General features: G+C 41.5%; 1 protein-coding gene across 1 annotated transcript in view; it reads left to right on the top strand.

The window, feature by feature from the left end:
* LOC311068744 (uncharacterized protein) overlaps window positions 1-14,809 on the top strand; it is a 62,301-nt gene that overhangs the window by 31,156 nt on the left and 16,336 nt on the right. Inside the window, exons 2-5 of the mRNA XM_084091373.1 lie at window positions 11,271-11,602; window positions 13,212-13,330; window positions 13,449-13,533; window positions 13,741-13,873. Of these exons, the coding sequence (XP_083947499.1) occupies window positions 11,298-11,602; window positions 13,212-13,330; window positions 13,449-13,533; window positions 13,741-13,873 (642 nt within the window). The 5' untranslated portion in view covers window positions 11,271-11,297. The remainder of the gene's footprint in view (window positions 1-11,270; window positions 11,603-13,211; window positions 13,331-13,448; window positions 13,534-13,740; window positions 13,874-14,809) is intronic.

Below are 14,809 nucleotides of genomic sequence, written 5' to 3'. Positions count from 1 at the left end.
CATAACCCCGTATGCCAACGCCAAGACTGTGATCCGCTCCAAAGAAGATCAGCAGGCCCTAGAACTGCTGGAACAGCGCACAGTCAAGGTAGAAGTGGATGGAGTAATAAGGTATGCTACTCCTCTACTGAGGCGCAAAGCTAGCCTCACGCTCTGGGCTCCAAAGCACACATTACTCCCACAGCTACGGAGCACAGAACGCCGTCTAGCCAAAGACACTGCTCTAGCCAACACCTACTGTCAAGAAATACAGAAGCTTGAACAGTTGGGCTACGCCAAACCTCTATCTCCTGACACAGTAGACAGCTCCACAGAGTCCTGGTATCTGCCGCACCACGTTGTCCACCACAACGGTAAGGCGAGGATTGTCTACAACTGTTCCTACCAGCTCAACGGTCAAAGTCTCAATAGCCAACTGCTGCCCGGTCCGACCTTAGGTCCTACTCTCCTCGGTGTACTTCTTCGGTTCCGAGAACACAGTGTGGCTATCAGTGGTGACATCAAAGCGATGTTTCATCAAGTTCGCCTGCTACCAGAAGACAAGCCCCTTCTCCGTTTTCTCTGGAGAGGTATGAAGAGGGAGGAGGAACCAACGGTGTATGAGTGGCAAGTTTTGCCATTCGGGACGACATGCAGTCCCTGCTGTGCCACATACGCCCTTCAGCGGCATGTGAAGGATAACAGCAGCGGTCATGAGGACATCCTACACCTTGTGGAGACTGCCTTCTATGTCGACAACTGTTTGACCAGTGTCACGAACGCTGATGAAGCCAAGACCATTATCAACCGGATGCGTAAACTGCTCTCAGCTGGAGGCTTTGACATCAGGCAGTGGGCCAGTAACACCCCCACAGTTGTTGAGCATCTTCCATTGGAAGCGAAAGCAGCAAGCACCGAGTTGTGGCTCTCTCAGCCTCGACAAGATCCCGAAGAGCCAGCCTTAGGCCTTCGCTGGAACTGTCTTACCGATCGCCTTGGGTACCGCCACAGACCAGTAGAGTATTCACAGCCAACTCTGAGGAATGTCTATAAGGTGATGGCATCGCAATATGATCCCATCGGATACCTAATTCCATTCACCACACGAGCGAAGATCCTGATTCAAGACCTGTGGAGAGTGGGAGTTGGCTGGGATGAACCGATCAGACCAGAGGCTCTGCTGGATATCTGGACACAATGGGAGAGTGAACTAGTCCATCTTCCACAAGTGGAAATCCCCCGATGCTATGTCCCATCAGTAGCAGACACTGGGCCACCCAAACGAGAGGCACACATCTTTTGCGACGCCTCTGAAAGAGCCTACGGGGCCGTCGCTTACCTCCGCACCCAAGACAATCAAGGTGAAGTCCACATTGCATTTGTGATGGCTCGGTCACGAGTGAGCCCTCGCAAACAACTATCCATGCCACGCCTCGAACTGTGTGCTGCTTTAGCCGGAGCCCAGCTGGCTAAAGTTATTATGACAGAACTGTCTCTTCCTTCCCAGCAAGTCACTCTCTGGACTGACGCGATGACAGTTTTAACGTGGCTCAATTCCGACTCGTGTCGCTACAAGGTCTTTGTAGGAACTAGAGTCGCAGAAATTCAAGAGCTCACTGAAAACTCGACCTGGCGGTATGTCAGCACCACTGACAATCCAGCCGATGACCTTACTCGCGGCAAACCCTTGCTCGAGCTCAGTCAGCCGAACCGGTGGAGCCAAGGTCCACCATTCCTCCGACAACATCCAGACTCCTGGCCAGTGCTTCAGTTCATAGAAGCCCAAGAAGCTGACGAGGATGAACTTCGGAAGACATTGTTCTGTGGAGCCACCACCTGCTCTCCGACCACGACACTCAGGTCTGATATAGACAACTGGGACAGTCTTCTCAAGGCTACCCATGAGAGCCTTCACGGGGCGGCAGATGACCAGAGCAGCCCTACCATGACAGCAGCTGACGTCCAAACAGCAGAGCTACATGTCCTCAGACAAGCCCAGAGTGAGTCCTTCCCTGAAGAGGTGGAAACTCTTGCTGCTGGTAAGTCCATCTCGAGACTGAGTCGCCTGCTCATGCTTGCTCCAGAGTATGATGAAGCTGTTGGCCTGGTGAGAGTGGGAGGTAGACTACGCAGAGCAGAAGATCTTGACCCAGATGCGATGCATCCTATCATCCTCGATCCCAAATCTCATGTTACGAAGCTGCTCATTAAGAAATATGACAGTGAACTGCTACATCCTGGTCCCGAGCGGGTTTTCGCCGAGATGAGAAGAAGATATTGGATCCTCCGGGGAAGAGAGTCTATCAAGCGTCATCAGCACGGCTGTGTTGAATGTCAGAAATGGCGCGCTACTCCAGTGGTCCCTCGGATGGCAGACTTACCCCCTGCCAGACTCCGCTTATACAAGCCACCTTTCTGGTCGACTGGAGTCGATTGTTTCGGCCCTTACAACGTCAAGGTGGGCCGGCGCACAGAGAAGCGGTGGGGTCTGATTTTTAAGTGCATGACGACGAGCTGTGTGCATCTTGACCTACTGGAGAGCATAGACACTGATGCTTTCCTGATGGCTCTCCGCCGCTTCATCGCTCGCCGCGGCAAGCCATTTGAGATCCTGTCTGACAGAGGAACCAACTTCCGAGGTGGAGCTGCAAGCCAGTTTTGCCGCTTTAGAAGTTCCTCTTCAAGAACAGCTGGCCAGACAGCAAATCGAGTTCCGTTTCAACCCCCCTGGGTCTCCACACTTTGGGGGAACGTGGGAACGAGAGATCAAGTCGATTAAGTCAGCTCTCCAAGTCATCCTTCAGGACCACACCGTCGCCGAACCTGTGCTGCAAACTGTGCTGATTGAAGTGGAGGGAATACTCAATGCTAAACCACTTGGGTACATCTCCTCCGATGCTGCAGATCCAGATCCCGTCACACCGAATCTACTGTTGATGGGACGCCGCGACGCATCACTCCCACAGGCTGTCTACGCATCTAGTGACCTTCTCAGCAGAAGAAGATGGCGCCACAGCCAGATCCTGGCGGACCATTTCTGGTCCAACTTCATCCGTCGCCACCTCCCGGACCTTCAGAAGCGGTCGAAGTGGCACAAGGACACAGACAATCTGACTGCTGGCCAGGTGGTGATGGTGGTTGATTCGCAGCTACCCAGAGCTCAGTGGCCTATCGGGAGAGTGGTGAAGACCTGTTCCGGTTCGGATGGACGAGTCAGGGCAGCTGAAGTTAAGATTAAGGGACAGACCTACCTACGGCCAGTCGTGCGCCTTGTGCGGTTGCCAGCCTGGGAGGATGAAGACGACGCCAACTAAGTAGACTTTCCTTTGGGATTCAAATTTATTGCTAAATTTGGGGGCGGCTATGTCGGAAAGTCTTTTATTTCCTGTCGTTTTATTTTGAAACTGTAGTGATGTCATTTCCTTTCCGAGCGCATCACATCCTCATTCCCGACTCCGCATTCTGTGGGATGGTGGCTCTCGTGTGCGTAACCTGAGCGAAAACCACACACACATACACATATACCGATTTGAACACCAATGCTTGTACCCAAACTTCAATAATAAAGTTTGCTGGAATAATTTCTCCGTGCCCTTCTCTCTGACCGGAGCCCTGTCAAACGAAACTGTCAGACCAGTATTACCCCCTTCAGAGTGTCCCACTCTATCACACATACTGTGAATGAATTTAATAAACTTAGTTAGGCTACCTAGCTTTCCTAGTAGCTTTCAGTAAATTAATGCGTCTGAGAAAATGATTCATAAATCAACCTATCAGTTGACCCTAAGTTTACTTCACTGACAGACAAAAATGAAAAGCCTATATCAGTCAAAGCTCAGCTCTAGGAGGGGAAGAGACAGAGCAAGAGAAAAACAAAGAGAATAGGAGTGTGATGCTGATGAGGAGAGAAAAATAATCAGCTGCCCACTTACATGGTTTTAAAGCTATTGTTATCCAATTTTTTTGGCCCTCAAAACATCTTAAAATGCACACATGTAGATCAGAGAAATCAAAATCTTCTCGGGGGTGCCCCCGAACCCCCCTGACTAGTCTATCTCACATTCGGGACATCCGTGATGATAAAACACTGCCATTTGCATGTTAATGAAACTTAATAGTGAGCATAAGACCCTAAACTAAAGTGTTACTTTTTTTTTTTTAATCATACCCTCATTGGGGGCTGAGCCACCGACACAGACTGATTCATGTTCCATACTGGTCACACACATTTCAGTTCAGTTAGAACCAGATGCATATTTGTTGATATTTTGTGTTTTGAAAAAGTTTTTGATTCATTGTTTTGACTCCTAACCAATTTTCTACATTAATAAAATTGTCTTTTTATCTGGGCTAGTAAAATTCATTTCGGGCTACCAAAATCTGAAGAGTGCCTGCCCAAAGGGCTACCAGCGATTTTGAAATTTTGCGAGCCCTGGAGAGGCTTAAAGAAAAAAAAAAAAAAACCTATGGATTTCGTATTGTCTGCAGGTAGAAGTGAAACAAGACAAATAATGCAGTTTTCATAATGCCATCAATTGTTTTTTATTTACACATTGCACTTTGAGTAGCCTATATGGTCATGATCAATCGGAAACTTGTGTTTTGACAGACTGATTCCATTTTTAGTCGGGGTTTGTTTATTTTGATAGTTAGCTTATATAACAGTTTTTTTCCCCCCTTTATTTAACAAAATAAATAATTGTTGTTTTGGCGGGAAAAAATAAGATTGTGCTAACTGTAATGCAGGTGTGTTTGTGTAAAGAAACAAAAGTAGGCTGTTTGACCTAAATGGAGTGTATAAGAAAAGGTACTTTAATTAATAAACGCTTGTTATCAATTGTACAAAAAAATTTAATTGTTTACTTACAATAATAACAAGTAGTATTTTGACCTGAGAATAAACTTGACATTCCATTAACTGCTATAATCACATCACATGACATAGCTGACAAGTTAACTTTACAATGTAATCTTTAGAAGCGACTACAATATGACATTTACATTTCATTCAGTATTAAAACGACAAAGTAAATGAAGTCACATATGTTTCTAAATTAATTTTAGGATAAAATAACGTTGAAAGCAACATGTAAATAACGTTATTATATTCATCACCTGAGACATCAGCTAGTATCTGACGACACAGAACCATGTTTTCATTAATAACCAGTTTAACCATAGCAGTTGTTATACAACTGTAGTAGCCACAATTATGTACCATTTTCTGACTACAGAGTCCATGTAATGTGCTTTGAAATCATAAACCATGTAGTATACATTTTCTAAAATAACGCCATGGTGAGTTTTTGTAATAGGAAACACACAGAGGTCACAAGTTAACACGGGTACATTGTTTTGATTCGGACAGGTAAGATAGCTCAACATGTTTATCACGGTGTTCTCACGGAGCTCTTTTCTGCGCGCGTTCGAAACCCGTGGAAAGATTACTTTTTATTTTTTTTTAGATCATAGCAATACTTTGTCATCTTTACAAGAATACGAAAGGCATGTAACGAGCAAGTCTGCGTTTATTAGACAGCTTAATATCGCGTCAGTTTGTGCTTTCAGAATCGGCGAATCTGCTCACATCTGTAGCGGATGAACGGAAGTTGGTCACCAGTTAACACGGTCACCAGATAAACCGTGTGCCCGGCACCGGAGTAAAGATAGTTTTGCGGTTTGATATTCTTTATTCTTTTGGCTATGGTACCGTCGTGCGGTGTCGTAGACATGCAAATAATATCTCATTTCGTTATTCATGATTTGTGAATTTGTGTGACGCGGTCCTCCGGTCTATTTTTTTTATACTGACTTTAATTTTTAAATTGCGTATAGCTCCAAAAGTCGGTCACTTAGAAGACTGAACCCAGATTCATCTTGACCTGCTTGATTTGTGAATTTTTTCACAGCAAAGCTCATGTCCATAAGCGGTTTGGTATGTCCACTAGACAGGAAGTTGGAAAATAGCCATTCTTTCACGTTTAACACCAATTTATAATAAACACACAGACCGCTGGTTTACAAAAACACTTGTTTTATATTGAGCTTGATTTGTGAAAACATTTACAGTGCAGTTTGGGCCAGTTAACCCTTCCCTTAGTGTTTAAATGGCCCACTCTGATTTGTGAAAGGTTCCACAGTGCAGTTTGGGTCAGTTAACCCTTCCCTGAGTGTTTAAAATAACCATTCTGATTTGTGAAAGGTTCCACAGGTCAGTTTGTGTCAGTTAACCCTTCCCTGAGTGTTTAAAATAACCATTCCGATTTGTGAAAGGTTCCACAGGTCAGTTTGGCTCAGTTAACCCTTCCCTGGGTGTTTAAAATAACCATTCTGATTTGTGAAAGGTTCCACAGTGCAGTTTGGCCCAGTTAGAAATCAGAATGGCTAATTTAAACACTCAGGGAAGGGTTAACTGACCCAAACTGAACTGTGGAACCTTTCACAAATCAGAGTGGTTATTTTAAACACTCAGGGAAGGGTTAACTGACCCAAACTGACCTGTGGGACCTTTCACAGATCAGAATGGTTCATTTAAACACTCAGGAAAGGGTTAACTGGCCCAAACTGCACCGTGGAACCTTTCACAAATCAGAGTGGTTATTTTAAACACTCAGGGAAGGGTTAACTGACCCAAACTGACCTGTGGGACCTTTCACAGATCAGAATGGTTCATTTAAACACTCAGGAAAGGGTTAACTGGCCCAAACTGCACTGTGGAACCTTTCACAAATCAGAATGACTAATTTAAACACTCAGGGAAGGGTTAACTGACCCAAACTAAACTGTGAAACCTTTCACAAATCAGAATGGTTCATTTAAACACTTGGGGATGGGTTACCTGACCAAAACTGAACTGTGGAACCTTTCACAGATCAGAATGGTTCATTTAAACACCCAGGAAAGGGTTAACTGGCCCAAACTGCACCGTGGAACCTTTCACAAATCAGAATGGCTAATTTAAACACTCAGGGAAGGGTTAACTGACCCAATCTGACCTGTGGAACTTTTCACAAATCAGAATGGTTCATTTAAACACTCGGGGATGGGGTAACTGACCCAAACTGAACTGTGAAAGTTTTCACAAATCAGAATGGTTATTTTAAACACCCAGGGAAGGGTTAACTGACCCAAACTGACCTGTGGAACCTTTCACAAATCAGAATGGTTATTTTAAACACTCAGGGAAGGGTTAACTGACCCAAACTGACCTGTGGAACCGATTTGTGAAAGGTTCCACAGGTCAGTTTGGCTCAGTTAACCCTTCCCTGGGTGTTTAAAATAACCATTCTGATTTGTGAAAGGTTCCACAGTGCAGTTTGGCCCAGTTAGAAATCAGAATGGCTAATTTAAACACTCAGGGAAGGGTTAACTGACCCAAACTGAACTGTGGAACCTTTCACAAATCAGAGTGGTTATTTTAAACACTCAGGGAAGGGTTAACTGACCCAAACTGACCTGTGGGACCTTTCACAGATCAGAATGGTTCATTTAAACACTCAGGAAAGGGTTAACTGGCCCAAACTGCACCGTGGAACCTTTCACAAATCAGAGTGGTTATTTTAAACACTCAGGGAAGGGTTAACTGACCCAAACTGACCTGTGGGACCTTTCACAGATCAGAATGGTTCATTTAAACACTCAGGAAAGGGTTAACTGGCCCAAACTGCACTGTGGAACCTTTCACAAATCAGAATGACTAATTTAAACACTCAGGGAAGGGTTAACTGACCCAAACTAAACTGTGAAACCTTTCACAAATCAGAATGGTTCATTTAAACACTTGGGGATGGGTTACCTGACCAAAACTGAACTGTGGAACCTTTCACAGATCAGAATGGTTCATTTAAACACCCAGGAAAGGGTTAACTGGCCCAAACTGCACCGTGGAACCTTTCACAAATCAGAATGGCTAATTTAAACACTCAGGGAAGGGTTAACTGACCCAATCTGACCTGTGGAACTTTTCACAAATCAGAATGGTTCATTTAAACACTCGGGGATGGGGTAACTGACCCAAACTGAACTGTGAAAGTTTTCACAAATCAGAATGGTTATTTTAAACACCCAGGGAAGGGTTAACTGACCCAAACTGACCTGTGGAACCTTTCACAAATCAGAATGGTTATTTTAAACACTCAGGGAAGGGTTAACTGACCCAAACTGACCTGTGGAACCTTTCACAAATCAGAATGGTTATTTTAAACACTCAGGGAAGGGTTAACTGACCCAATCTGACCTGTGGAACCTTTCACAAATCAGAGTGGTTATTTTAAACACTCAGGGAAGGTTTAACTGACCCAAACTGAACTGGGGAACCTTTCACAAATCAGAATGGGACATCTAAACACTCAGGGAAGGGTTAACTGGCCCAAACTGACGTGTGGAACCTTTCACAAATCAGAATGGTTCATTTAAACACTCAGGGATGGGGTAGCTGACCCAAACTGAACTGTGAAAGTTTTCACAAATCAGAATGGTTATTTTAAACACCCAGGGAAGGGTTAACTGACCCAAACTGACCTGTGGAACCTTTCACAAATCAGAATGGTTATTTTAAACACTCAGGGAAGGGTTAACTGACCCTAACTGCACTGTGGAACCTTTCACAAATCAGAATGGTTATTTTAAACACCCAGGGAAGGGTTAACTGACCCAAACTGAACTGTGGAACCTTTCACAAATCAGAATGGGACATCTAAACACTCAGGGAAGGGTTAACTGGCCCAAACTGACCTGTGGAACCTTTCACAAATCAGAATGGTTCATTTAAACACTTGGGGATGGGGTAACTGACTCAAACTGAACTGTGGAACCTTTCACAAATCAGAATGGTTATTTTAAACACTCAGGGAAGGGTTAACTGACCCAAACTGCACTGTGGAACCTTTCACAAATCAGAGTGGGCCATTTAAACACTAAGGGAAGGGTTAACTGACCCAAACTGACCTGTGGAACCTTTCACAAATCAGAATGGTTATTTTAAACACCCAGGGAAGGGTTAACTGGGCCAAACTGCACTGTGGAACCTTTCACAAATCAGAATGGTTATTTTAAACACTCAGGGAAGGGTTAACTGGTCCAAACTGCACTGTGGAACCTTTCACAAATCAGAATGGTTATTTTAAACACTCAGGGAAGGGTTAACTGGGCCAAACTGCACTGTGGAACCTTTCACAAATCAGAATGGTTATTTTAAACACTCAGGGAAGGGTTAAATGACGGTTGTTTTTCCTCAAATGAAAAGGTGAAAAGCTTGTGAAGTGACTCTCAAAGCATGTGTTCATGTCCTCGTATATTGAGACGGCAGACACTGAAAACACAGTGAGCGTCACGTGTGTGAGTTTGTGTATCAGACGAAACCACGCCATTTATTCACACAAAGACACGCAGAAATGCACTGACCGGCTGTTGTCACGTTTATTTCTGCTTTGTGATAGGCTGTTTTAATCCATATCAAATAAAAATGTCCAGAGCGTATTATCGTTATCGATGTAAATTTAATCGCAATCTCGATATGACATCGTTTACATTTACCGCCCAGCCCTACACACAATATTAGTGCTTGTCATTAACAAAATGTACCATGTAATTCAGCGCACCCCCCCCCCCCCCCCCCCATGCATTCATTTAATAATTTTCCAATGTTGCTTACATAAAAAGTAAAAGATTTTTGATTTAGTTAATAAATTAATTATATAGACTAAATAATTAGTTCATATGAATAATTAACAAAAAAATTCTAATCAATATTTAATGTCCATCCTCCTCACCATTGTCTTTAACATAAACTACTGTTCAAAAGTTTGGGCTTGGTATGATTTTTAAACGAAAAATTGGTTTTGAAAGAAGTGTCTTATGTTACAAGGTTGCATTTATTTGATCAAAAATACATTACAAACAGCTATATTGTGAAATATTATTATAATTTAAAGTAGCTCATTTTATTTTGATATATTTTAAAATGTAACTTATTCCAGTGATTATGAAAACCTAAATTTCCAGAAGCCATCACTCCAGTCTCCATGTCACATGGTCCTTCAGAAATATTTTTTTACTGTCACTTTTCATCAATTTAAATTTGCTGAATAGGGTTTTTTTTTTTTTTTGAAAAATAAATAAATCTTACTGACCCACATTTTTTATGCAATATAATGCATAAATGGAAAGAAGATGGTTTAAGCAGGAAAAAAAGCTTACAGTTGTTTTTGCTATAAAAAATAATAATAAAAAAAACACTTGCAGATGGTGTTTTTCACAACTTCTTGTAGAAGACATGAAATTAACAGTCTGACTATATCTGTGAAAAATATCTATCACCATAGCAACATTCGAATAAAAATAGCTTAAACAGATGAAGAGCCAAATATAAACCAGTGTAGAAAGTAGAAGGGTTGCACACAGTTTTAGATATGTTAAATTTGACATCTTACCTTCTAGACACAGATAATGCAGACAGCTGTCACCAGAAGAATAGACAGACCCTGACAGCACATCAACTTATACTGATCTGCAATTAGAGTAATTGGGGTGTAAAGCCAACTTTACTTTCAGTGAAAGTAACTTATTTCACCTTACTTTCGGTGAAAATAAAGCTGCAGTGAATCAAGTAGCTAAAGTGGTAATTACTCTAGCAGGAGTCTGTATTATATAAACCCTCCTTTCAATTTTCTGGCTTTTGAGTCTGCCTGTGAAAAAAAAAAAAAATCAAAAGTTGTGATGGTTTTCAGCCTTCATTTTGTAGATTTAACAATTGAGTCAATGAGAATTTAACTATTAAGTCTGAGGGTTTCTAACAATGCAGAGACAGGAAACGCTGAGTTTGCTGTGTTGGAAAGTTGTATCGACTGGATTTATTGTCCATTCTATCAGTGGGATTGTATTGATTGGTGTAAATATTTATTATATAGTATATTTTTAATTTTGTCTTTAAATCCTTTAAATTGTCATAAAAAGTAATTGTTTAAAAATGTGCTTCCATAATGAAATAGAAAAAAATAAATTATTAAATTAAAATATTTACAGAAGCTTTCTGCAGCTTTTGTTTTACATAATCTTAATTGGTTAAGATTATGAATAATTTAGTCCTATTCCTCACACAGAGCTATTGTATGGCTTTAGAAGACTTATAATATAGCGTTCAAGTAAAAAAAAAAACTTCTTTCACTTCGGAACTTGACAGAATTTGAGATTGACCCAGTGTCCTGGGCTTTGACACACATTTTCACTGCAACCATAGCTATGCAACAACTGCTGTGCTCCTATTTACAGTCATATCACCTTGTTTCCCACAGGCAGACCGAATCAAACAATTTGGTGCCATGACCCAGGAATACGAGGACAGGAGAAGGGATGTGCCTTACCAACCATCGCTGGGTCTTGGGGTCTTCAGGGATGACTCTGCCAGGCGGCTCAAAGAAGAGAAACTTCCACAAGCTCCCGAGAGACCTCGTGTTGCTTTCCAGTCCCCGACTCTGGACCACAGCACTGTCTTAAGCCGATTGGCTAACACATCAGGCCTGGGTCTGGAAGCTCGAGCAGGGTTTGGGGGCAATGGTGCAACCACTGTTACTGAAGACAAATACAGAAGCCTCTCAAGAACCCTGGGGGAGATAGTTGGCCCAAGGTTTGTGTTAGATCTTGTGTTATGTTAATAGACTGTAAAAAATATGGACAAAGCGTCTGTGACGTCACCCATAGACTTTCTGAAGAACGGTTTAAAGCCGTTTATGGGGGGGGGTATGGGCGGCGCCATCTTGGAAAATCTTGGGAAATCCTAACCCCGCCCACCTTCTGGCCAATCCATATATGGGTAAAGGACGCAGCGTCACTCAGCTCGCTCTGCTACTCCGGTTATCTCTGTATATTTTAGCCAACGAAATATGTTATAAAACACCATACTAACTCTTTTCGTTTTCATTTAAAGAAATCTTAAACATTATAGCCACACAAGTGTGGTTCAGGCAACGCGTATTGATTATATTCACTGCATATTTGCCTATTTATAACAACACGAAATATAAAACACAAACCTGCCTCTTTTCGTTTTAAATATAATATAAAAATATTAAACATTTTAATATGGTCCAGGCAATATGTGCATTTGTACTAAACAACAGATGTTGCAGTAAACAACATTACAGATCATCTTCGTTGTATTAAAATTTAAAATGACAAAACTCAACCCAGTCTCTTTTTGTTAAACTTCAGTTTTATCAATATTAGCTATTATAAAAGTATAAGTAAAAGGTACAAGAAGCTATACAAATAAAGCAAACAATTCAGTCAAACATACAAAGTCAGCGCTCTCTAACCATACAACGGTAAAGTTAAATAGCTTATAAAGTTATGAAACTTCCCCTCAGCCAAAACGATTGGCCAGGGAACAAATTACAGATTCACGAGACCAAAAATCGCCCGTTAGATATACACAAGACGAATTATATCTTATGTTTAACCACTACAGAGACGCCAGAGTCGGCGGCAAACGTCAGAACGACTAGCCGAGGAAAGGCTGTTCCAGGCGGGGTACATGAGCGCCGAGCGCCCGGTCATCGCTGGATCTCACAACCTGGATAAAATTTTCATAAATCTTTATAAATAAACCACAGATTTGAGCTTTAAACAACTACATTCTCGCCTGAAAAACTCTTAAAACTACATTTCATGATTCAAAAACAGTAGTATTATATTTCAACTGTGTTAAAAAATGGCGCTGCTTATGTTGTCATTCTCCTTGGAACGAGCCTATGCTCGTTATCAGCTGTCAATCAAGCTGTCAATCAAAGTTAACCACGCCCTTATTTGTCATACATTTTATATCTAAATACGATCTAAAGTAACGAGTTAGAAAAAAATTCACCCCCCTCACAGTTGTCAGGCCCTCGGAACCTATCGAAAAATACAATAAAAGTCCATGGGACCAACCTGTAAAAACATGTATTTATGCTGTGAAAACGGACATTTTAATATGGTGGTCTATGGACATATGCTCCCTTTTGGGACCTCCCTCTAGCGGATTTTCGATGTATTGCAGTTTTTCGCACTTCCGGGTAGGCTTCATTTTTCAGATTAGAATGTTGCCGCTTGGTTATGTTCTTAGATTTTGCACTGAAACAACAAAACAAAGATAAAAGAAATAACAAAAGTGAAAGTATTTTATAATATGCCTCAATAATACTATAGGCACTATTTTGTTGCATATTTAATGAAATATTTCTGTTCTTTGATGTCAGAATTACAGGTGTGCATCCTCCTTTGGGTCCCTCCATCCCTGACTCCTATCAAACGCCTTATGATAATGCGTATTACTATTATGGAGCCAGAAATCCTCTAGACCCCAATCTGGCCTACTGTGAGTGGCCTATATTTGCTTTAGCGTTCTAGCTTGGATTCCCTGACTATTTTGTGATAAATCTAGCTGTTGAATCCCTGTTTAATATGATGTTTTTGTGTGTGTGTGTGTGTGTTAGATGGACCAGCAGGGGGTCAACAGTCACACATCCCTCCAGAAGCACATTGGCCCGTTCTGCAGCCTCCCTCTGGAGGCCTTACACAGTAGACACATGTTTTCATACTTAACTTCCATATTGAAATGACTAAACAAAATAAATACTGTGGAAATATGAATTTCTAAATAGATTTATAATGTTTTAGTTGCTTTTTTAATGGCAAGTTAAATTGAGGTATCAGTTGGGGAAACATTTATTCAGATATACCAGAATATAATCGAATAACATAATGCTCGTCTCTGTCTCTCCATAGACCGATCAGCCGTGCTGGAGTTGTTCCCTCAGAACCAGCGTTCTTTTCTTCCAAGAGGCTGCAGCAGCCCAAGGAAAGTGTGGTTAGCTATCAGGAAGCCCTTAAGCAGCAGGGACTTTCACAATATTTTATGGTATGAGGTTTTTTAATTGTCATGCCATAGAAAGGGTCCAAATTAATTATTTAAATTACCCTATCAGTAACAGGGTTACACAGCTTTACATTTAATGATTTAATAAATTAAATGACTACATGACCTGTATGTTGTACATTGTAGGATTCTAATTGTTATTTTGTTTAGCACATGTTTAGTACAAGTACAAAACTATGCAAGGAGGGAACGAAGCCACTCTAGGCTTGTACAGAGTTATATACAGTTTAGAAAATCAAAAACTACAACATGGGACAAGCCAAAAGCATTAAGTCATTTAAAGGGTTAGTTCACCAAAAAATGAAATTTCTGTCAATAATTACTCACCCTCATGTCTTTCAAAACCTGTAAGACTTTTGTTCATTGTAGACTTAGAATTAAGCCTTTTCCCCCGTTATTATTTGATTCATGGAACCGGACACCAGTTATCTTGCCAAGAAAAATCTTTATTCGTCAGCTTAGGAGAGAAACTTGAGAAGATGTTGTATTCGTGTCAGGTCTATGTGTTCCGAATGTTTCTCTGCCGTAGTACAGTAAGATTGAGCTTATATACACCACTGAGTGACTTTCAACTTCCTTGTAAGATAGAAAAACATGTTGCTTATGTTTAAAAATGGAAAGCATACCTCATGCTTACACATGGTACAATCCACTTTCCCTCTGTGTATACATTAGTGGTACATTTGCATCAGTTGAAACATTCCTTTCCTTTTTCCAAAGAACATGCCAACTGAAGTATCATCATTAGTGGAACATCTCCGCTCAGTGAATGTTGCATTGCACACATACCTCTAAGCAAAATATATAACTCTCCCAGCTCCCCTCCTTGTTTTTAAAATATGATCCTTAAACACATGTGTCCATGCAATCTATAGTCTAACTCATGTATTTTGAACTTCATAAGATAATAGAACTGAT

The sequence above is a fragment of the Abramis brama genome, assembly GCF_963993115.1.
Source record: "Abramis brama genome assembly, chromosome: 18".
Lineage (NCBI taxonomy): Eukaryota > Metazoa > Chordata > Actinopteri > Cypriniformes > Leuciscidae > Abramis > Abramis brama.
The sequence above is the reverse complement of the archived record's forward strand: the minus strand, read 5'-3'. Positions and strand labels throughout refer to the sequence as shown.